The 24766-nt window shown below is 36.7% G+C and overlaps 1 protein-coding gene and 1 pseudogene across 5 annotated transcripts in view; one reads left to right on the top strand and one right to left on the bottom strand.

Annotated features, from left to right (window-relative positions):
- The window catches only part of NAA25 (N-alpha-acetyltransferase 25, NatB auxiliary subunit), a 74268-nt gene that overhangs the window by 9007 nt on the left and 40495 nt on the right, over positions 1-24766 (top strand). For all 4 annotated transcript variants that reach the window (XM_082353671.1, XM_082353669.1, XM_082353668.1 and 1 more), the window contains exons 2-11: positions 2809-2894; positions 3724-3862; positions 7462-7580; positions 12034-12108; positions 13224-13331; positions 13701-13779; positions 17376-17487; positions 18290-18379; positions 19449-19618; positions 21786-21898. In XM_082353671.1, coding sequence (XP_082209797.1) covers positions 2809-2894; positions 3724-3862; positions 7462-7580; positions 12034-12108; positions 13224-13331; positions 13701-13779; positions 17376-17487; positions 18290-18379; positions 19449-19618; positions 21786-21898 — 1091 coding nt within the window. The remainder of the gene's footprint in view (positions 1-2808; positions 2895-3723; positions 3863-7461; positions 7581-12033; positions 12109-13223; positions 13332-13700; positions 13780-17375; positions 17488-18289; positions 18380-19448; positions 19619-21785; positions 21899-24766) is intronic.
- Positions 14627-17368, bottom strand: LOC309610633 (large ribosomal subunit protein eL22 pseudogene; annotated as a pseudogene). Its single transcript, XR_014249742.1, has 2 exons — positions 15022-17368; positions 14627-14644 (listed from the first exon to the last, which is right to left on the bottom strand). The product of XR_014249742.1 is annotated as a large ribosomal subunit protein eL22 pseudogene (transcript).

Genomic DNA, 24766 nt, shown 5'->3' with positions numbered 1-24766 from the left:
CTAACCTCTGGTCTGATCCATCTATGGGCAGATCCTCAGAGCTGGGGTTTCATCAAAGATACCTGCTCTTTGAGAAGACTTCAAGATATGTTCTATGAACCTGGAGTCTTGCAAGACTGAGTCAGACGTAACTTAGAACTCACTCAGCATGAGATCAGCACCAGGTTATTAGGAAGAGAAGATATCATTTATTGAGCTGAAATGTCTCTGTCAGATATTCTGTAAGGACAAATGGTGGCCTATCGGCTGAGATGAGAATTTAAGAAAACTGGTATTAGATATTTGGGTATTCAGGCCAAGATTGTGATTTCTGTGATTCTCTAATCTCTCTACCTGAGTGTTAAGTCTTTGATCTTTTCTAGATTGTGATTCCCTCCAGAGTAAGGCTTCTTAATCTTTTTACCTAGCATTATTGGTGCTCATCAACATTAGGTGCATTGAAGAAAAACTAAAGAGATGAAACTCATGTGTTCATGTTGCTGTCAAAGGTTGTGGTAAAGTATTCATAGGAGAAAAATTGAAACTGTTAGGTAAAATGATAGTGTATTTCTGTTATTTGGCCCTGGGCCACCAGGGCCACAGATGATCTTGAGTTGTCTGTACCTCCTCTGTCCCTGTTGCTGACTTGGGACCTTGATGAGCAAAGAGGGACCAATAGTAGTAGTAGATTGTGAACTAGCCTGAGTTCAGTCATCTTTCTGTATTTCGAATCTACATCTACCACCCTATTTCCCATTTATAACACTCTCACGTTCCTTTTCTAGAAATGAATCTTTGCTTTTATTATATTTTTTTAATTAATCGACTTTATTTTTTAGAGCAGTTTTAGGTTAAGTTTACAGAAAAAGAGTGGAAAGTACAGAGTTCCTATTCACCCCCACACACCTCTCTTCTCCCCCAGTTTCCCATGTTATTAACACTTGCATTAGTGTGGTGCATTTGCTACAGTTGCTGAGCCAATACATATGTTATTGCTAACTAAAGTCCATAGTTTACTAGTTTACATTAGGGTTCATTCGTGTGTTGCACATTCTATGAATTTTGCAAAGGTATGATGACATGTATCCTTCATTACAGTATCATACAGAATAGTTTCACTGCACTGAAAAATCCCCTGTTCTCCACCTATTCATCCCTCCCCCAGCTCCTGGCAACCACTGATTGTTTACTCTGCCTATAATTTTGGTTTTTCCAGAATGTCATACACTTGGAATCATATAGTATGTAGCTTTGTCATGTTGGCTTCTTTCACTTAGCAATATGTATTTAAGAGTCCCCCATATTTTTTTTGTGGCTTGCTAGCTCATTTCTTTTCTTTCTTTTTTTTTTTTTTATAAATTTATTTATTTATTTTTGGCTGCGTTGGGCCTTTGTTGCTGTGTGCGGGCTTTCTCTAGTTGCGGTGAGCGGGGGCTACTCTTCGTTGTGGTGCGCAGGCTTCTCATTGTGGCGGCTTCTCTTGTTGCGGAGCACGGGCTCTAGGTGCGTGGGATTCAGTAGTTGTGGCACTCGGGCTCAGTAGTTGTGGCTCACGGGCTCTAGAGCACAGGCTCAGTAGTTGTGGCGCATGGGCTCATTTCTTTTTATCACTGAATAATATATCATTGTATGGATGGATATACCACAGTTTGTTTATCCATTTGCCTGTTGAAAAACATCTTTGTTCCTTCCAAGTTTTGGCAATCATGTATAAAGCTGCTATAAACATTTGCGTGCAGATTTTTGTGTGAAAGTAAGTTTTCAGCTCATTTGGGTAGATAACAAGGAGCTGGATTATATGGTTAAGAGTATGTTTAATTTTTTAAGAAACTGCCAAACACTCTTCCAAGGTGTCTGTGCCATTTTGCATTCCCACTAGCAGTGAATGAGAGCTGCTTTTGCTCCATGTCCTCACCAGCATTTGGTCCATAGATTAATTTGAGTTGTTTATGTTTTGTCTGTCCCTATGCTGATTTGGGACCTTGATGAGCAAAGAGGGACTTGGTAGTAGTAGTAGGTTGTGGACTGGCCTGTGTTTAGTCATCTTTCTGTATATAGAATTGACAGCTACCACCGTTTCCCATCTAAAACACTTGTCATTTTCTTTCAGATCCTCTCATCTGAAAATTAATCTTTGCTTTTGTTAGACTTTTGAATAATAATTGATTGCTTTTCTTCCTTAACACAATTTTATAGCAGGTCTCCATATGCCTTGAATTTTGGAATGGATGCATAGCTTAGGGAACCTAGAAGTCAATTTTTCTTCAAAGTCAGCGCTAGTTTCTACTTCAACCAGCGTGTATGAAAGTGCTGCTTTCCCTACATCCTTGTCTACCCCTGATATTGCTGGATTTACTCCCCCACTCGCTATTCTCTTCTTATTTTTTTCTTCAACGAATTATTCTTAACTCTGTGGCATAGTAAGACTCACTGAACATTTTATTGAGGGAACATGGTCCATTTGGTAGATTTGAAGCTTGAATATAATAAAGGTTTTTTTTTTTTTTTTAGATATTTTAATTTTTGTGTAACTAAACGCATTTGTTTCCCATAGGTAAAAATATTAGTGTCATCTATCATCTAAATATATTTGGTCTCGAATCTTCATTAAGGATTAGTATAACTGGATTATATTGCTTTTGGATGAGAGATGACTGTAGAAATTTAAGATTGTGTTCTGGACCATCCTAGCCATTTAGAGTTAAAATCAGCTCCATGATGTTTTTAATACCAAATTAGGGTACTTTCCGAAACAGCTGATACTAGCCTATGCATTTTTCATATTTGTTTTTGAAGGAATATAATAACTCATAATTTCTGTTTTCATAGATTACCTTGATAATGGTAATAATAAAATGGCAATTCAGCAAGCAGATAAATTGTTGAAAAAGCATAAGGATCTTCATTGTGCTAAGGTAAGTTCATTTGCCCTTGAGTTACTTATGTTTGGTGGGTTATATACTGTAATCTTTAAAGGGAAGAGGTGTTTAATCTCTTTAGTGACTATCTGTGTTTTTCAGAGTATTTTTTAGGCCATTTATTTGCCTGATCACTTAAATGAAATGCCATAAAGAGTATTTAATTAAACGCTAGCTGCTTGTTTTTTTGGGCATGACTTATCTAATTTAATTATTTTATTTTCACAATGTCCTTTTTTTTTCCTCCCACAAAGTCCTTTTAAGCAATGTTGTGCATTCTTTTTGTTTTGTGCATTCTTAATATGACTGAAGTAGGAAATAATCTTTTTTTTTTTAAGGGAACTTTATTCTTATTTATTTATTTATTTTTGGTTGTGTTGGGTCCTCGTTGCTGCATGGGCTTTCTTTAGTTGTGGCGAGTGGGGGCCACTCTTTGTTGTGGTGCTCAAGTTTCTCATTGCGGTGGTGTCTCTTGTTGCGGAGCACGGGCTCTAGGCGCTGGCTTCAGTAGTTATGACTCGCGGGCTCTAGAGCGCAGGCTTAGTAGTTGTGGCTCATGGGCTTAGTTGTTCCGTGGCATGTGGCATACTCCTGGACCAGGGCTCAAACCTGTGTCCCCTGCATTGGCAGGCGGACTCTTAACCACTGAGCCACCAGGGAAGCCCTGGCAATAATCTTTATTTGCTGATATTTTTAGTAAAATAGTTTAGTTGATTCACAACCTAGGCATACCTTATAACTTACTTTGTGATTTCAAATTGGCTTTCTCTGGTTCATATTTCCTTTTCTGTCCTTTTAAAACTCATTTGTCTTTTCTTTCTATCAGGTTTTAAAGGCAATTGGTTTACAGAGAACTGGAAAGCAAGAGGAAGCCTTCATCTTGGCGCAGGAGGTGGCAGCCCTTGAACCCACAGACGACAACTCGCTGCAGGCACTGACTATTCTTTACCGGGAGATGCATCGACGTATGTTTCTTTCTTTTCATTGTTTTTAAAACTGTGCTTAATTTTTTGGGTATTTCTGAGTTCTCTGTTTGTCTTATTTACTTATCACTCATGATTTGATGGATGGCAACAGGTAAAAAATGCATTAACCATGGCTTGCAAAGGCTGTAGGCAGAGTGGATATTTTACATGTATTAGGATCCTTGAATTGGAATGAGGACTTGAATTTCATTTATGGCATTTTGATTTGCTAAATGAAAGAGTTGCCTTTTTTTCCACTTTTTAATATGGAAAATTTCAAACATAGAAACAGAGAATAGCATAATAAATCCCTTTGTGTCCATTTCTCACCTTCAGCAGTTATTGAGACATGGTCAATTTTATGTATACCCCTCTGCCTGCCAGATTATTTCTAAGCATATCCTAGATAGTCTGCCTAGTTTCATCTATAAACAAAGTTTTTCATTGTTGATTTCTTAAATATTTTATTATGAAATACATATCTTTAATAATACATATTATAGAAGAATATGTTTTATGTAGCAATAGAACATTTGATGTGGAATAAATGAACATTCATAAACCTACCACGCAATTTAAGAAATAGAGCATTATCAGTACAGGCATACCTTGGAGGTATCGTGGGTTTGGTTTCACATTAAAGTGAATATTGCAGTAAAGTGAGTCATATGAATTTTTTGGTTTCCCAGTTCTCTCAGCCTTCATAGAATTAAAGAGAGAGTCAGGGTCTTGCTCTGGGTCAGGCTTTGGCTTAAGGGAATATTGTGGCTAGTTTGATCTTCTATCCAGACCACTAAAACTTTCTCCGTTTCACTTTTTTATCATTTATGTGTTCACTGGAGTAGTACTTTTTTTTTTTTTTTTGGCCGTGCCTCACGGCTTGTGAGATCTAGTTCCCCGAACAGATGTTGAACCTGTGTTCCCTGCAGTGGAAGGTCGGAGTCCTAACCACTGGACCTCTAGGGAATTCCCTGGAGTAGTACTTTTAATTTCCTTCAAGAACTTTTCCTTTGAATTTACAACTTGGCTAACTGGCACAAGAGGCCTAGCTTTCAGCCTGTCTTGGCTTTCGACATGCCTTCCTCACTATGCTTAATCATTTCTAGCTTTTGATTTAAAGTGCCAGACATGTGGCACTCTTCCTTTCACTTGACGCCATTGTAGGGTTATTAATTGGCCTAATTTCAGTGTTGTGTCTCAAAAAATAGGGAAGCCTGAGGAGAGAGAGATAGATGGGAACGGCCAGATAGTGGAGCAGTCAGAACACACACATATTTGTTGATTAAGTTCAAGGTCTTATATGGTTGTGATTTGTGGTGCCCCCAAACAATTACAGTAGTAACTTCAAAGATCACTGGTCATAGATCACCATAACAAATACAATAATAATGAAAAAGTTTGAAATATTGTGAGAATTACCAAAATGTAACACAGAGACACAAAGTGAGCAAATGCTGTTGGAAAAATGGTGCCAATGACTTGCTTAGATGCAAGGCTTAGCCACAAACCTTCAATCTGTAAAACACACAATATCTGCAAAGCACAGTAAAGGGAAGTGCAATAAAATGAGGTATGTCTGTACTAAGAAGACTCCCTGTGTGTCCTTCATCAATCTCATTTCCCCTTTAATTCCTAAGAGGGATTTGCTATCCTGAATATTTTTTATTCTCTTGCTTGTCTTTAAATCTTTATCACATTTGTTTTTCTAAGTAATACATTAGTAGTTTCACTTATTTTGGACTTAATATAAATGGATTCATGCTGTACATTTTCTGTGACTTGCACTTTTCATCTAATATCCAAGTGGTTGTAGTTAATTCATGTTTACTGCCACAGATACTTCACTGGGTGACTACACTAGAATCTAGAGTAGAGGTGCTAGGTCATAGGGTATGTGTAGGTTCAGCCTAAAGATAAACATGGTGTCAACTTGTCTTCTAAATTTACCTTCCCATTAGCAGTGTATCAGAGTTCCAGAGTTCCACATCCTTGTCATTGGTATTCTTTTTTTTTTAAATTAATGTGATATTTATTTATTTATTTATTTATTTGCTCTGGGTCTTAGTTGCAGCAGGCAGGCTCCATAGTTGCAGCTCGCCAGCTCCTTAGTTGCGGCACGTGGGATCCTTAGTTGTGGCATGTGAACTCTTAGTTGCAGCATGCATGTGCGATCTAGTTCCCTGACCGGGGATCGAACCCAGGTCCCCTGCATTGGGAGCTCAGAGTCTTAACAACTGCGCCACCAGGGAAGTCCCGTCATTGGTATTCTTTTTTTTTTTATGCAAACTAAGACCACTTGACTGTTACTGAAATGAATAGCCCAGTTTGCTTTTTTTTTTTTTTTTTTTTTAAAGAAATTCACGTTCTTTTATCTATTTATTTATGACTGTGTTGAGTCTTCGTCTCTGTGCGAGGGCTTTCTCCAGTTGCGGCAAGTGGGGACCACTCCTCATCGCGGTGCGCAGGCCTCTCACCATCGCGGCCTCCCCTGTTGCGGAGCACAGGCTCCAGACGCGCAGGCTCAGCAATTGTGGCTCACGGGCCCAGTCGCTCCGCGGCACGCGGGATCCTCCCAGACCAGGGCCCGAACCCGTGTCCCCTGCATCGGCAGGCAGACTCCCAACCACTGCGCCACCAGGGAAGCCCCATTGGTATTCTTAGACTTAAAAAATTTTGCCATCAAGCCATCATGTTGTACTCCTAAAAATATACAGCTTTTGTCAATTGTTTCTCAGTAAAACTGGAAAAAATAAAATAAAATTTTTGCCAACCTAGCAGGCAGAAAATGTTATTTTATAGTTCAGTTTTGTGTTTCATTCTTATAAAAGATAAAACTTAAGAGTTGAGGTATTATATCTGATTATTTAGGGATTATGTTGATTTAGGGGTATGGATTCTCTCCCAGCGTTTCAAAAAAATAATTATCTATCCTACAAGTATTGGTTGAATGTTTTTCTATGACAAGTATTGTATCAGAGTCAAAGATGAAAGGTATTCTTTGCTTTCATGTTACTCATAGTCTATGAGGAAACATAGATCAGTAGATAGTATGTTGCATTATGTATTAATAAATTGTATAAGAGCGTTATTTAAAAGATTTAAAGATGGCAGAAGGAAGCAGTGATCAAACTGGGATGGAGGAGCAAAGATCGTGTTCAAGGAAGGATTACATTTGAACTGGGTCTTGGATGATGTTCACTCAGTAGAAAAGAGAGGAAAGGGGGATCCAGGCAGAGGGAACACTGTTAAAGTCATGGAGGTCTGATACAACACAGGGAATCTAGTGGAACTACAAGTAGTTTGATGTAGCTAGAGCATGAAGTGCAGGAGGGAAGAGTTTGGAAGAAGGCAGAAAGGCTAGATAGATCCTGGAGGGTCTTGTTCATTGTAAACGTCATGGGGAGGTCTGACCTATTCCATGCTTCATCGGAAAACACCTAAGCAAGGTAAGAGTAATGAGCAGATGAGGCAAAGCAAATACTTTCTTCTTCCTTAATGATAGGAGACATCTATTTCCTCCAAATAGGAAAAAAATTAAATGCTGTTAAGATTTGTTATATTTCAGTAATTAAAGAAAATTCTATTTCTCTTTGTTTTAGCGGAGTTAGTCACAAAACTTTATGAGGCAGCTGTGAAGAAAGTTCCCAATAGTGAGGAATATCACTCTCACCTCTTCATGGCCTATGCCAGAGTGGGCGAATACAAGAAAATGCAACAGGTAACTTGATGCCCAAACCTCCTGGGCTGCAGGATTTTCTATTAATGTGGTTTAACTGCAGTGGTATGTGTGTCTGCATGTGTGTGTTTGCATATATGTGTAGAAGTGAATCTATGTATTTGTGTGTGGAGATCAGCCAGTTATTTTTTGTGTGTGTTTTAAAGATGAACAATTATTCAAGTTCTTTAAATGTTTTCTTTGGGAAATGTGATTGTTCCTTTGTGGCCTGATGGTATGTTTTGTTTGGTTCTGGTAAGTTGGCTGCAGATTGTCTCACTGCATCAGATTGCTGTTATATTTTCAGAAAATGGGCAGAAATCCTAGAGCAAAAAATGAACAGACTATAAAAGGATTAACTGTAAAAGTTTACATCTATTTTGTAAATTTAACTGTTTATATAGCCTGCTAAGATTTTTAAATCCATGGGGGGAAAATCCCTATTGCTTGGAATGCTTGTTTGTTTTTTTTTTCCTCTGGATGCAGCTTATCTGCCAGTTAGCACATTTTAGGTGCTCCTTGTATACATGTGAAGGAGCCTCATTTGGATACATTTGGACTAATAGGTGCATACAACTGATATCCCAGAGAAATGAAATTTGCACTCTTAAGCTCATAAAGGGTTATGATGTCAAGCTAGACTTTTTAAAGAAATGCTTTGTTTGTGGGTATAATATGTTCGGAAGGCTGAGCTTTCCTACTTGGATTTTTATTTTGTCTTGTTTACTTGAAATATCAAACTATAACAATAGACAGGTAGACCAGGGAGGGTGGAAGATACTATATTAAGATAAACCCTTTCTCTTTCAAATCAATTTTTGTATTTGCTTATGTAAGTTTTTAAATTGGAAGAGTTTTTTTTGGCCCAAATGTAATTCTTTGAAGAAATTTTATCATTATTTTATTTATTGTTGGAGTATTGATATGTTCTCAGGAAAAATATTCACAGATTATAATTTTTCTTTTATTGTAAAATGGGTATATATTTTTTAAATTGGCAACACTAACATATATACATATAAATCCTTAGTATCATTTTTACTTCTAGGAATATGTTTTTTGTTTTTTGTTTTTAAATTTATTTTATTTATTTATTTTTAGCTGCGTTGGGTCTCCATTGCAGTGCACGGGCTTCATACTGAGGTGGCTTCTCTTGTTGCGGAGCACGGGCTCTAGGCACGCGGGCTTCAGTAGTTGTGGCGCACAGGCTTAGTTGCTCCATGGCATGTGGGATCTTCCCGGACCAGGGCTCGAACCCATGTCCCCTGCATTGGCAGGTGGATTCTTAACCGCTGAGCCACCAGGGAAACCCCTAGGAATATGTTTTAAGTAAAGTATATTAAATGTACATTAATACAGACAGTTAAAGAAATTATAGTTCACCTATATGGTAGAAAAAAATGCAACACCCCCCCCCCCCAAGTGGTACTGTGTGTCTTTATTTGTTGACATAGAAAGATATTCCCAATACATGTTAATTGAGAAGAGCAGGTTGTAAAATGGCCTTCTCTCACTCCCCTCCCCTCCCCCCTTCCTTATTAAGTATATGTACCGAAATGTTGCCAGGATATAGGGCTGTGGATACTTTCCATCTTAATTTCTGTTCTTTCTTTTTTTTTTTTTTTAAGCATGTGTTAATTTTATGATCCCACGAAATATATTTTTGAAATATATATTATACACACACTTACAAAATAACAAAAAGTACAAGTTCATGCAATAGCAATATTAAGGTAAATTTTGAAAAAGGGAAAAAAATAATCTGCCACTTGAACAGATTATATTTTTGTATGGTTTAACTTTACATGTTGCCAGAGATATATACAATTTTGCATCTTGCTTTTTGGAGACATTGCTTTGATGTGGCTTAGTAGTTATGGTTTCTTAATATGTTTTAACCATAGCTTGCTTTTGCATTATTTTAGTCTAATATATTGGAAGAATGGAGTCCTCTAGTGTTAAATGTCTTAGAATGGAACGTCTGATTTTTATTCTGCCTTTGTTGCTGCTTAAGGTAGTTACAGTTCTTAGCTTATATGTATGCTTATTTTGAAAGGGGAATGTCAGTCTGGGGTAATAGGTATTTTATAAATTACATGTTATGTTTCATAAGGGCTTCTGTTTTGTTCACTGCTGAATCCTCACTTCTTATAAGAGCATCTGCATGATAAACGTTTGTTAAATAAATGAGTGATTTGCATAAACTGGTGGAGGTAGGAGGGAGGGAAGCCAGGGAATCAGAAGATTTAAGGACTTCTGCCCCACAGATCATCTCTGGCAGGTAAATTTAAAACCACCTTGAATAAAGAGTTGCTAGTCATTCATATGGTGACTAGACTTTCCTTTTTCTGTAAGTGACATTCCTATTCTCTGAGTCACCAGTTTGCAGCCATGTTTTTCAAATTTCTCTCTGGTCAAAAGGTTTCTGTAGCAGCAGAATGCTATCACCTATAAGACAGTAAGGTGTGGGCATGAAATTTCTCTTTTATGTTAAAAGTTCATGTTAATTTAATATTCTATTCCTTTTTATTTCTGTGTGTCATTATAAAAATGTTTTCTTTCCCCAAGTTATCAAATAAAATTGGTTTTCTAACACTTTCCATTTCATTTCTCCAGTTTGGTGTTAAGAGCAGGGACCTCAAGCCCTTCTAGACTCTCCTTCTCATCCTCTATGTCCATTTTGTCTCCAGATCATCTTGATTCTACCTACACAGTGTCTTTGAGGTCTCTCTCTCTCTCTCTTTTTTTTCTTTTTTTTGGCCATGGGGCTTTCGGGATCTTAGTTCCTGGATCAGGGATCGAACCCATGCCCTCAGCAGTGGGAGCTTGGAGTCCTAATCACTGGACTGCCAGGGAATTCCCTGAGGTCTCTTTTTCTATTTGATCTACCTCATCCTGGTTTAGTTCTTCATTGCCTCACCTCTTCTTTCTCCCTATTTTCTTTCTTCACAGTACTGCTAAAATACTCTTCCTAGAAGAGTATAGATTTATACATATCACTCGCTTACTCTGTATAGACTCCTTTTGGAATGCCTTATAACAAAGGTACCTCTGTCTACCTTTTAGCCCTTTTCCCTTCTCCTGCTCTTAATTTTTTGTTTCAGCTAGATGTCCTACTTGTTCTTGTCAACACATGTCTTTTCTTTCTTTAATGTTTTTGTTTAATTACTCATTTTGCTCCTACTTCGAATTGATTCACTCACTTATCCATTCACCCCAAATAATTGTATTATTTGTATATGTATTCTTTTTTTTTTTTTTGCTGTGTATGTATTCTTACCCCCCATCTTTGCCTATAGACATTCTGTTTCACCTTCAAGGTCCATCTGAAAGACTGCTACTTTGGAGAATGCTCTTACCTACTTTTCCTTAAAAAAAGAAAAAGAAAGGAATAAACAAACTTACTAACCTTGCCTTCCTTGGAAACACCCTAGTGTGGTGTTTTTGTATAGGGTGTTTTTGTTTTTGTTTTCTTTTTTTTTTCTTTGGCCGTGCCACTTTGCTTGTGGGATATTATTAGTTCCCTGACCAGGGATCGAACCCGGCCCCCGGCGGTGGAAGTGCCAAGTCCTAACCACTGGACTGCCAGGGAATTCCCTGTATAGGATGTTTATTTTTATTGCCAAGAATATTTTAGTCGTTTGAATATTTGTCTTATCTCTTTCCCTCGCCTTGGGGATCGGGACTCAATCTTTGTATCTTTGGCAGGAATAGACATTTCCTTCCACTTAATAGGGGCTCCATGTATTTTTTCAAGTGGATTGAAGATAGGCAAAAGATTAAAAAATAAAATAGTAACTGTGATAATTAGCTGACAGAGTTCTTAGCATTGATTACTAGTTGGCAATTATGGACAGATTCTCAGTTTTACATGAATAGATCTACTTTGCTCCTTTGTGCCATGTTCCTACTTCTAAGTATTTGCATATTCTACATTTCACAATGAGAGGGTTCAGTTCTAATTAATGGTATATTGAAAGAACCTGAATATTTTCCTAACCTAAGAATTATTTTTTGAATTATGTCAGAGTAATTTTATCTGATTTTGAAGTTTAAATATACTGTCTGGATTTCTTTGTTTTACTATAACTGATTAGTGCAATGGCTTCAGTAAAGTTTATTGATATACATTCATAACCCAACTTTTGTTTTTGCTTGGTAGTCTACCAGAACTATATTGGATTGCAGTATTCTCTAGGAACACTGGGCTTCAGTTTGAGAAAATCTGATTCAAAAGGTGAAATATCATTCTTGATGTTGTAAAAATTCACCTTTGGGATTACCTCTATTGTTATCCTATAGAGAACAACCATCAAGTTACTAGGCACTTACAGTAACCAGAATATGTAAACATGTTGCTATTTTCCTAGGAAACTTCTTGCCACATGTCTAGGTCATTAATTACCCTCTGTATGATGTTTTCTAAATTAAGTATTTATGGCTTTCTCTCTTTCAGGCTGGCATGGCTCTATATAAGATTGTCCCCAAAAACCCTTACTACTTTTGGTCTGTGATGAGCTTAATAATGCAAGTGAGTATGGCATTCAGAATGGGATTGAGATTTGTTTTTATTTTTGTATATAGTAATTGTCCTTAATGTGTCCTCTGAACATCTTGGGTAATGTGTTGCAGCGTGTGTCAAATAGGGATGTGACATATTGTCAGTTGATTTTTTTGAGTTGAGGAGTTTTAGTGTTCTTTTTGAGTTGATATATTGGTTTATTTATGTGTAGCACAGAGTGTATTTCCCCTGAATCTTAGATCCATTACTGGGTTACTTGATCAAGTATGAGCCTCGAAATGTTTGATATTTTAACTTGAGGTTTGTCTTTAAGGCACTATTGTTGGTTGTTGAACAGATCATTGAACTGGGTGACCTTGTTTCATCACTTCTGCTTTCTGAGCCTCAGTCTGCTCTTTTGCAGAATGGAGATGCTCATCTCCCAGAGCAGCTATAAGTACCAAAATAAGATACTGTGTATGAGAGGATGGGGAGGAAGGAGTTAAAATGTAGCAGTTAAGAACAGAGAGGCTCTGGGTTCAGACAGGTCTGCTTTCAAACATTGGCTTCACCAGGTCTCTTGAGCTGTTGGGGAATCTTTTAACCTTAGTTTAGCTATAAAATAAGCATAATAGCTACCCTGAAAGGTTGTTTTCAGGGGGTAAATGAGCTCTGAGCAGAATCTTTGGCAATGTTAAAATGATTAATATCATGCTAAGGTAACTGTAGCTAATAGTAAGCCATACTGTAAATAGAAGGAATTGGCATTTCGCTTCTAATATGTGAAGGTCTCAAGAAGACATCTCAAAGGTTTTTGACTCTTTGAATACCTGGTACCCTTTATATATACTAAATAGTATAAACATATCCCCTCTTAACATATTTCTAGAAAAAAATGTATGAATGGCCTAATATTTAAAAGTTAGGTCATATTGTGGAAACATGTATTTCAAGAATGCATAAGATAAGAATCTTTAGTAAAGAAATCTTCTATAAAGCAAACCACTCTCTAATGTATCTTCTTGGCAAGTTCAAATTAGGTCTGATATTTGACATAGTGGGTTGATAATTATGTGCCAAAGTCACAATAATGGTCTGCATGGTAATAATATAAATAGTGCAAACATTTATCTTTTCTCCTTTAGTCTATATCAGCGCAGGATGAAAACCTCTCAAAAACGATGTTTCTGCCCCTTGCTGAGAGAATGGTAGAAAAAATGGTAAAAGAGGACAAGATAGAAGCAGAGGCTGAAGTGAGTAATTTAAGCCCCACTTTGTATTTGCATGTTTTTGATGTTGTTATAATATTACGAACTGTTGCTTTATTCCATTTAGAGAACTGGGTCCTCACTCTTGCCTTTTGTGTAAATGTGAAGCTTTGGAACTCCCTAGCCTAGGTATAATGAGTGGAGGAGCTGTTTCTAGCATGTTTCCAGAACGTACTCTCTGCTGAGATATAGACAGGAGAGATACTATGGTCTGAGTCTCACTGTTAATTTCATCTTATTTGAAGATATAGTGTTCTTTTCTGTTAGATAGCTTTTAAAAAACATACAAATGACTTATCTTTTTATTATTGAAAAGTTTCAATGGTTGCACTTCTTGTTTGTTTTTTCTGTAAGGTTGAACTTTATTATATGATCCTAGAACGTTTGGGAAAGTACCAGGAAGCCTTGGATGTCATCAGAGGAAAATTAGGAGGTAATTTTTAGAGTTTTCTTAAAGTTTTTTTTGTTTTGTTTTTCTATTTAAACATGACAAATTTTATTGTGGAAAATTTCTTCCACATACAGAAACAAAGATACAAAGTCTTTAAAAAATCACTTGTGATCATTTTAGATTCTTTCAGGTTTTTCTGTATTTATTTTTAAAAAATAATTTTTAGTTGAAAATAATTCATGGGGACTTCCCTGGTGGTGCAGTGGTTAAGACTTCGCGTTTACGATGCAGGGGGCCTGGGTTCGATCCCTGGTCAGAGAACTAGATCCTGCATGCCACAATTAAGATCCCACATGCCGCAGCTAAAGATCCCGCATGCTACAATGACGATCCCACATGCGGCAACGAAGATCCCATGTGCCGCATCTAAGACCCAGCATAGCCGAATGAATGAATGAATGAATGAAAATAATTCATGGATTCAGAAAATTCAAGGAGTATGATTTTACCCCAGATCTCCAACCCTCTGCCCTCTACATCCTTCTCCAGTTACCTGTTCTGTATATCCTTCTAAAGTAGTATCTTTCCCCTCCCCCTTCCCTTTTTTTTGTTTTTGGGGTCCTAAGTTTTATTCAAGAACTCATACTTCCAGATAATTGAGTTTTGTTTTGTTTTGGTTTTTTTTTTGATGTGGACCATTTTTTTTGAAGTCTTTTTTGTATTTGTTACAACATTGCTTCTGCTTTATGTTTTGGTTTTTTGGCCATGAGGCATGTGGGATCTTAGTTACCTGACCTGGGATCAAACCTGCACCCCCTGCATTGGAAGGTGAAGTCTTAACCACTGGACTGCCAGGGAGGTCCCCAGATAATTGAGTTTTAATCCTCATCTTCCTCCTCTTCTTCATCTTTTTTTTTTTTTTTTTTAAATAAATTTATTTATTTATTTATTTTTGGCTGCTTTGGGTCCTCATTGCTGCACGCGGGCTTTCTCTAGTTGCAGCGAGCTGGGGCTACTCTTCGTTGCAGTGCGTGGGCTTCTCATTGCGGTGGCTTCTCGTTGTGGAGCATGGGCTCTAGGTGTGCGGGCTTCAGTAGTTGTGGCACGTGGGCTTCAGTAGTTGTTGCTCGTGGGCTGTAGAGTGCAGGCTCAGTAGTTGTGGTGCACGGCTTAGTTGCTCCGCGGCATGTGGGATCTTCCCGGACTAGGGCTCAAACCCATGTCCCCTTCATTGGCAGGCGGATTCTTAACCACTGCGCCACCAGGGAAGCCCCTCTTCTTCACCTTGAGTAGTCTGAAAGTAATGCAGTCCTTAACTTTCTTTGCTGTTAGCAACTACGCGTAACCAATCACATAAGTTACTCTTCTTCAAATATTTTTTGGTGAGATATTTCAAATACCTTTTGGAAAAAGCCACCTCAGAAGTTACAGTAATCTTGCTTTTGCTTCTTTCGTTTGTTACAACACCGCCACCAAGATTCCCAGATTTTCCATTCACTTTGATTCTCTCCTGAAGAAACTGCTCAGAATTGGCAGCATCCATGATTCTACCTTCTGCAGGATGGGTACAGTCTAGAGTAAACTTCAGGACCTGCTTCTTTTTTTTGCCCCCCTTCACCACAAACTTTTTCCCGGGTGCCATGGTGGCAGCGGAGGCAGAAAGGGGCCCCCTACTTTTTTAAACCACAATTGAGAACATAACTGTACCTTGACCCTAAGAGTAATCTTACTCAGCACAATGTTCTTATTAAATATTTTTTTTCTTTAAAATTTTTAAATGTTTATTCTGTCTGTCCTATGAAGGCATTTGAGTTTGTGACCTTTGCTCTGCATACTCTTAGACCCTATGTTTTTTTACCTAAACAGTGTGTCTTAGAGATATACCTCACTACCTCACTCTCTTTAATGGCTGCCCAATGTTCCATAGTATAAACGTAGACAGTTTACTACATAGCTCATCCTTGAGGGGTATTTAGGCTATTTGCAAGGAACATCTTTGCTATAAGCCAAATTGCCCTCTAAGAGGCTACAGTGTGCATTTCCACCAGCTGTATTTGCTATTAGATTGTAAGACGGCCTGTTTCTTTGCATATTTACCCACCTATGTTATCAAAATGTTAGATCAAACTTTTAAAAAAATATTTATTTATTTATTTATTTGGCTGGGCCGTGTCTTCGTTGCCATATGCTGGATCTTCCTTGCCGCGTGCGGGATCTTTAGTTGTGGCATGTGGCACAACTCTTAGTTGCGTCACATGGGCTCTAGTTTCCTGACCAGGGATCAAACCCGGGCCCCTTGCATTGGGAGTGTGGAGTCTTAGCCACTGGCCCACCAGGGAAGTCCCATATCAAACCTTTTATGTTTTTCAATGAGATAGGTAAAACATACCTTACAGTTTTTATTTAGTTATGAGGGAGGATAATTATTTCTTCATTTATTTAAAAGCCATTAATATTTTCTTTTCCTCTGAGCTGCTTTTTCTTATCCTTTTCCTATTTCTAAAAATTTGGTTAATCTGCTTATTGATTTGCAAGAGTACTTTACATGTTAAAGAAGTTAGCTCTTTTCCATTGTTGTGAAAATACTTCCTCCTTTGTTGTTGGAAAACTGATTTGTATGAACTTCATAGATAGCGTTAACTATTCCCTTATTTTTGGACACCTATGAGATTTTGGTTCCTAAATATTTACACATCTTTGATTTCCTTAGGAGAAATTCGTGGGAATGCAGTTATCGTTTTGACAACCCTGTTTTTTTAATCGTGCCTTTATGGTTATTGGGAGTAACTAACTGTAGATGAGTAGCCTCAGAACTCTCATTAGGTCCAGCCATTAAAAAGACTTTGTTTTTTACAAGTATGTATATCCTTTACTAGACTTTGTGCTATCACAAAACTGTAATAGTAGCTGAGTTAACTACTTTAATTATATAAAATGTAGGAAGAGTTTTGTTTTTATTTTTATTTTTAATGTTACTTTCTAACTTCAGCCTCCTTGCAGGTGGGTACAAGTCAACTTTCTGTTTTTATTCAGTTAGGTTGTAGTTGTATGGATAATTACAATTTAGATTCTCTATAGAAAATTCATAATGTAATTGTTGGCATCCTTAATCTGCTAAACCATTCTAAAAGGACGGGGCATATCTAATTTGTTCAGAAATATAGTCCTAGTTTTTTTGTTCCCAGCTGTTGGAAGAGTTTGATTCATCTCTGTTCTTTTTTTATCTTCCTCATAACATCTCCCCTTTCTCATCTCATTCCAGTCCAAGCTTATTCAGTGTTTTGGAAGTGTATGGATGGTCTGTCTATGGTCTAAATATATCAGGTCTAAATATACCAGTCCTTAGATGCTGTTGGGATTTTATGTGTATCCCACATACTAGATCCTCAACTCAAGACATTCTGGATCCTTGTATTTTACAGAAGAAAAGGATTAAAAAGTTTAGTATCAGAAATATACGATTTTTCTTTTCAGGAAAGTAATCTTTAGTGAGATAGTAGTTTGTACCTAATAGTGGTCCCATTTTCTAAGAGAGTGAATAAGAAAATGTGACAGCTTCCTTCTTGTATATGGATTTTGTTCTGGTTTCTGAGCAGAAATGAAACCAGCTTACCAACTTTTATAACTTTTAATTGTAGAGAAGTTAACAAGTGAGATTCAGAGTCGGGAAAATAAATGCATGGCTATGTACAAGAAGCTGAGCAGGTGGCCAGAGTGCAATGCCCTTTCTCGGCGCCTCTTACTGAAAAAGTAAGTAGATGCTTCTTTTTGGACTATGAGACTGGAGTGGGGCTTTCAGGTCTCACCATTGATTTTTTTGGTCTATATCTTTTGAGATTTCTGGGCATAAAGTGAAATCTTTTAGTTGTGTGTTCTGGATATTTTTTTAACGTTTTTAATGAGCCTTCATCTTTCAATAAAGAGGTGTAATGGAACTTATGCCACCAGGGTGCTAAGTATTCAGAATGAATGCTGAAAAGTCATTAATTTGTCAAACTCAATATTGGTCTAAAAGAGAGAGCCTCCCCTTAGCCCCCCTAGAAAGCACTAATGTGGGGAGTTTTCTGTTAAGAATATTAGTTTTTTATTAAGGGCTGCATGAGCTTTTTTTTTTTTTTTTTTTTAATTTATTTTGGCTGCGCCAGGTCTTATTTGCGGCACGCGGGATCTTTGTTGTGGCAGGCAGACTTCTTAGTTGCAGCAGGCAGACTTCTTAGTTGCGGCATCCCGACTAGGGATTGAACCGGGCCCCCTGCATTGGGAGTGCGGAGTCTCATCCACTGGGCCACCAGGGAAGTCCTGAAAATATTAGTTTTTTAGACCTGGTCATTTTATTGAAGGAAAGAGTAGTTTCTTGAAAATGTTTGACTTTGAAAATGCCTCTGGAGTTGTTGCCCTTTTAGGGCTGTAGAAGAAACCCAGAGGGAAGGTTGGGCTTCTCCTAGTAAAGACTAAAATATAACTTAGAAAATAAGTTGAATAACATGGTTCCTCAGGCAGATTTGTCACAACTTGGGTTTAATCCTGTGTGCACCATTCAATCTGATTTTAGCTCAGATGACTGGCAGTTCTATCTGACTTATTTCGATTCTGTCTTTCGACTGATTGAAGAAGCCTGGACTCCTCCTGCTGAAGGTGAACAGTAAGTTGTCTTCTTTCCTGAATTACAACACTTTTTAGTATGGTGTAGCAAAATGATTTCATTGTAAGCCTAATTGAGTTCTCTTTTTCTGTCTCAATAATGTATCTCTTTCAAAGCAAGACTTTTTCCATTTTTAAATTTTAAAATAAATATGTGTTCATTGTAAAAATCTTAAATTAGTACAGAAATGTATGGTGTGGAAAGTGTTAGTTCCTAGTTTTCCTATCATCCCAGGATGATTTTTTTCTTTTTCCAGTTTTATTGAGATGTAATTGACACAGAAATAACTCTTGATAACAGTTTGGTGTCTCCCAGATTTATTTGGAAAAGACAGTTTGGTGTCTTTTCTTCCGATTTATTTATATTATGCATATACTAACATAATTATTCTTATTTAACATAAGAATGCAATTATGTTATGTGTAATGGTTTACAACTTCGTATTTCACCCCCTAAACTGTATCTTGGGCATCTTTCCATATATGGTGCATACAGATCTGATTAATTCTTTTTAATGACTTAAGAGAACTCCATTTTAGAAATGTACCAAATTCATTTAATCTGTCTGCTGTTGATAGATACTTGTATTGTTGCTGATTCCTGTTTTGGGGGCTATTACAGACAATAGCACAATAAATATAAATGGGCTCTTTTAAAAAAGTGAATAACAAAATAGGATTTATGATACCAATTATGAACTGAGGCTTACTTTATAATATTAAGTAAGTCATCTAATTTTTCTCAGCCTCATTTTTCTAGCAATAAAATTTACTTATGTTTTTAATTAGGTAATATTTTATATATGCAAAATTATTCATTCTTTAAGAAAGAGGTAGAGGTCGTTAGTCACTCTGCAATAATCAAATGCCAAAATTGGGAGGAATCATATGCCATGTTAACTGTCAGAATATGCTCATATTTCTCTTTTATTCTAATTTGTGTTGTTTTATAATTATCAAAGTACTTTCTGTTATTTTTCATTTGTTTCTTGAAATCAATTTGGCTTGACTTTAAGTTTTAGGATGGACAATAGAGGCACAAAATACCTTTTTCATGTGTTTATACCTAGCTCTTTAGAAGGAGAAGTACATTATTCTGCAGAAGAGGCTGTGAGATTTATAGAAGATCGGATAACAGAAGAATCTAAAAGTTCTCGCCATCTCCGAGGACCACATCTAGCTAAACTGGAGCTGATTAGACGTTTACGACGTCAAGGTTTTAATGATGAGTACAAACTGGGTAAGAAGCTGTAATGATATTTGGGAACCCTGGAGAAGATACAGGGATGCCCTCAGTACCCAAGTGCAGTATCTATTTTCTGAAGCCTACAGTGATAAAGTTGTGTTTGAGAAGCAAATGTCTTCATAACCTGAAAATATTAACTAATGAATGGATCACTTATAAAATTAGCCCTCAATCACACGTGCAGCTCGGCTTAACTTTAGCATCTCTCCCTATTCCATCAGTCTTCGTCAGGCGTTCTTTTGCTGACCCAGCAATAATGTCAAAATCAATTTCAAAGTAAATAGCCAGTTTTATAAAAGTTTCAGGATTTCAAGAAGTGAATGAAAGGTTTCTTGAAAATCTACTCTAAGCACTCACAAAACCATTGACGAAATAACATCTGGCAGAGTTAGAGCAGTTAAAGAGCAGTTAACAGTTGAGGAGAAAATTTATTAGGACAATGACAAGATGGGAGAGAAGTATGATTTGGATAGTAAAGCATTAAGAGAGGCCTTCAGGAAATTTGATGAAGCCCTTAGAGGTTTTTGTAAAATGGTTCTTTCTGAGCTTACTGCATAAGAAATAAATGTTGTCATATTGTACTAATTCACAGTTTTATGGGGAAAAAAGCACCACTCCCCCCAAAATCAGTAATTCTTTGCTCATACTAAGAATTAGCTTTAGTTTTAATTATACCCTAAATTTTTTAAGTTTAAGAGAATAAACTTTAAAATTTTTTTAGTTTCATTTTTTTAAGATAAAGCTCCAAAGAAACCTTTTTTTCCCACTCATCATTATAGAAATTTAGTTCTCATTAAAAGTTGATTAACTTTAAGGAGGTTTTTTTAGGGACCAGTTGTCCTGAGATGATGAACATTTCTCAATACCTAAAACCTATCCTAGAACATCTTTGTCCATTTTAATCATGTAATTAATGTTCTTTGCAGCTCATTCTAAAATTAACTGTGGCTATCTCTCTGTCATTCCCTATGTAGATTATTCACAACCAATTTTGAATTCCATGTTGACTTCTTTCTTTGGGTCTACCTCAGTCACTTTAGTTGGTGTTTGTTTCAGAATTGCAAAGGAAAATTTTTATGTGACTTTCAGCAAGATATTGTTAAAGTATATTGCAAAGAATTGCTTTCTTAAGATTTCCCTGATGGTCCAGTGGTTAGGACACCATGCTTCCACTGCAGGGGGTCTGGGTTCGATCCTTGGTCGGGGAACTAGGATCCCACAACCCGCCTGATGTGGCCAAAAAAAAAAAAAGAGTTGCTTTCTTTCCAAAGCTGGATATAAACCTATTTGGATCTGCTTTCACACTTCCTATATTCATCCCCTGTCTTTCTCTTCTCTCTCACCAGCCTGAATCTTACAAATTGGTGAATCTTACAAATTTGTCTCCACACACAAAAAAATTTTTTTTCTTTTTTTTTTACCAGACCAGTGGGTGATTCTTAGTCTCTTTTGGATCACAGAGGCCTGTGAGAATCTGATTAAAGCCATGGAATCTCTGTTCCCAGAAATGTGTGAGCAGGACCAAGACCTAAAATCTTACAGAGACCTTGTTAAAAATCTCTGCTTCCTAAGTCTAGTCCAATTTGAGAGTATTTTACTTTTATTATTTTTATTTTTAATTTGAGGAAAAATAAAATGAACTGGTAGCTTTCTGCATATCCAGGTTTAAATTTTCCATAGTGAGTGACTTTGGAGTTATTGGCCCGTGGCTCTTCCCATTTATTTTCTCTTCTGTTGGTGTGCCTGTTAACAAACACTACCTTTCATTTAGTTAACATATATTTAATATTTGTTAAGTAGTTCAGGAACTGTTGTGGAGAAAAGCATGTTTGTTTAATGTTTGCATATAAACTTAAGTCTTTATTTAAACTTCAATGAAAACTTTTAAACTATTTAAACTTTAATTGAATGAAAAACTTCACATTTCCTCAGTGTAATAACAGGTAAACTGAGTTTGCAAGAGTCAACTCCTTTTTAGTATTTATTTTTAAACTGGCAAGCTATCTTCCGGCCCTCATTGTCATCCTCATTCTCATTCAAGCAAAATTTTCATTTAATTGAAATAAATGTTTTTCAAGTCAGACTTCTCACTTAAATTAGAGATTGCTTCAGTCCATGAATAATTTAGTGATATTTCCCCCCCCCCCCCGCTCTCTCTTAGGTGATCCAGAAGAATTAATGTTCCAGTATTTTAAAAAGTTTGGGGATAAACCTTGTTGTTTCACAGACCTCAAGGTGTTTGTTGACCTCTTGCCTGCTACACAGTGTACAAAAGTAAGCAGAGTTCTGTTGGGTACCTGTATTTATTGCAACTAGGTTAAGTGTTTGGGTTTCCTTTCTAAAATGGGTGAAAGTGGTGAACATGAGATATCAAGATATTGCTCTATCAAGCCAAGTAGTCTAGGTGCTATCAGATTAAAGGCATGATTTCTTGTAAAGTTGAGCCGCAATGAGAATAAGCCCCTGGTAGATAATTGGATTCTTCTGTTCTGTGTGTGTGTGTGTATGTATGTATGTATGTGTATATATATTTTTTTGAGATAATTGTAGATATACATGCAGTTGTAAGAGAAATAATACAGAGAGATCTGTATACCCTTCACCCACTTTGTCCCAATGGTAAGATCTAGCATAAGTATAGTATAGTGTCATAATTAGGAAACTGACATTGATAAAATCCACTGACTTATTCAGATTTCATCAATTTTACATGCATTCATTTGTGTGTATATGTGTGGTGTGTTTGTGTGTGTATATTTAGTGCCGTATATAGTGCGTATGGATTCATGTGACCACCACCTAGACAAGATGCATAGAAGTTTCACCACCAGGGTCCCTCCATGTGCTCCCTACACTTTTTTACCCACAGCCACCTCCCTGTATCTCCTCCTTTCCCCATCCCTCTCCCTCGGCAACTACTGATATTTTCTATTTCTATAATTTTGTCATTTTAAGAATGTTATATAATGGAATCATATTATTTGTAACCTTTTGAGATTGACTTTCTTTACTCAGCGTAATTCCCTGGAGATTCATCATGTTGTTACGTGTACCATGTCCATTCCTTTTTATTGCTGAATAGTATTCCATGGTATGGATGTACCACGATTTCTTTAACTTGTTGGAGAACATGTGGGTGTGTCCAGTTTTTGGCTATTACAAATACAGCTGCTGTGAACATTTGTATGCATGTTTTTTTATGGGAACCTAAGTCTTCATTTCTCTGAGAAAAATGCCCAGTAGTTCAGTTGTGGGGTCTTATGGTAGCTGCACATTTAGTTTTTTAAAGAAATGGCCAGACTTTTCCACAGTGGCTGTATCTTTTAAATTCCCATTAGCAATGTATGAGTCATCTGGTTTCGCTGCATCCTCATCAACATTAGGTGTTGTCACTATTTTTTATTTTAGCCATTCTAGTAAATGTGTAGTGATGTTTCATTATGGTTTTAATGTACATTTCCCTACTGGTTAATGCTGTTGAACATTTTTTCATCTGCTAATTTGCCATCTGTATTTTCTCCTCAGTGAAGTGTCTGTTATTGTCTTTTGCTCATTTTCTAGTTGATTTATTTTTTTACTATTGAGTTTTGAGAGTTCTTTAGATATTCTAGATACAAGTCCTTTGTCAGATATATGGTTTCAAATATTTTCTCCCAGTCTGTAGCTTGTCTTTTCATCATCTTAACAGGATCCTTTGCAGAGCAAGGTTTTTTTTTTTTTTTTTTTTTTGCCATGCCATGCAACTTGCGGGATCTTAGTTCCCCGTCCAGGGATCTAACCCAGGCCCTGGCAGTGAAAGCACTGAGTCCTAACCACTGGACCACCAGGGAATTCTCAGAGCAAATTTTTAAAGTTTGATGAAGTCCAGTGGACTTTCCTTTTAATATCTTGTCTTTGATTTGCTCAAAACTGTAGCAGTTAATTGCTGATTATGTCAAATCATGATTCATTCTTGCTGAAGCAGTCTGAGACTCTAAATCTAAGGGATTTTTAAAAAATAAACTTGAAGGCCTAAATAGACATTTCTCCAAAGAAGACATACAGATGACCAGCAGGCACATGAAAAGATGCGCAACATCGCTAATAATTAGAGAAATGCAAATCAAAACTACAATGAGGTATCACCTCATACCAGTCAGAATGGCCTTCATCAAAAAGTCTGCAAATAATAAATGCTGGAGAGGGTGTGGAGAAAAGGGAACCCTCCTACACTGCTGGTAGGAATGTAAATTGGTACAGCCACTATGGAGAACAGTAGGAAGTTCCTTAAATAATTGAAAATAGAACTGCCATATGATCCAGCAATCCCACTCCTGGGCATATATCTAGAAAAGATGAAAACTCTAATTCGAAAAGATACACACACCCCAGTGTTCATAGCAGCACTGTTTACAGTAGTGAAGACATGGAAGCAACCTAAGTGTTCATCAACATATGAGTGTATAAAGAAGATGTGGTATATATATATTCAGTGAAATATTACTCAGCCATAAAAAAGAATGAAATATTGCCATTTGCAGCACCATGGTTGGACCTAGAGATTATCATACTAAATGAAGTAAGTCAGACAGGGAAAGACAAATATATGATATCACTTATATGTGGAATCCAAAAAATAATACAAATGAACTTATTTATAAAACAGAAACAGACTCACAGATGTAGAAAACAAACTTATGGTTACCAAAGGGGAAAGGGGGGGAAGGGATAAATTAGGAGTATGGGATTAACAGATACAGACTACTATAGCAAAATAGATAAAAAGAATTTACTATATAGCACAGGGAACTATATTCAATATCTTGTAATAACCTATAATGGAAAAGAATCTGAAAAAAATAAATAGCCACATCACTTTTCTGTATACCTGCAACTAATACAATATTGTAACTCAACTATACTTCAATAAAATTAAAGAAAAAAAAACCTTTAATTTTGGAATAACTTTACATTTACAGGAAAGTTGTAAAGATAGTAAAGAAGGTTATACTCTACCCTTCGCCCAACTTTCCCCAACATTAACATCTTAAATTACAGTGGTACCTTTGTCAAAACTAAGAAACTAACTTTGGTACATTACTGTTAACTGGCCTCTAGACTTTATTTGTATTTCTGTAGCTCTTCCATTAATGTCCTTTTTCT

The sequence above is a fragment of the Balaenoptera borealis genome, assembly GCF_965194805.1.
Source record: "Balaenoptera borealis genome assembly, chromosome: 14".
Taxonomy (NCBI): Eukaryota; Metazoa; Chordata; class Mammalia; order Artiodactyla; family Balaenopteridae; genus Balaenoptera; species Balaenoptera borealis.
The sequence above is the reverse complement of the archived record's forward strand: the minus strand, read 5'-3'. Positions and strand labels throughout refer to the sequence as shown.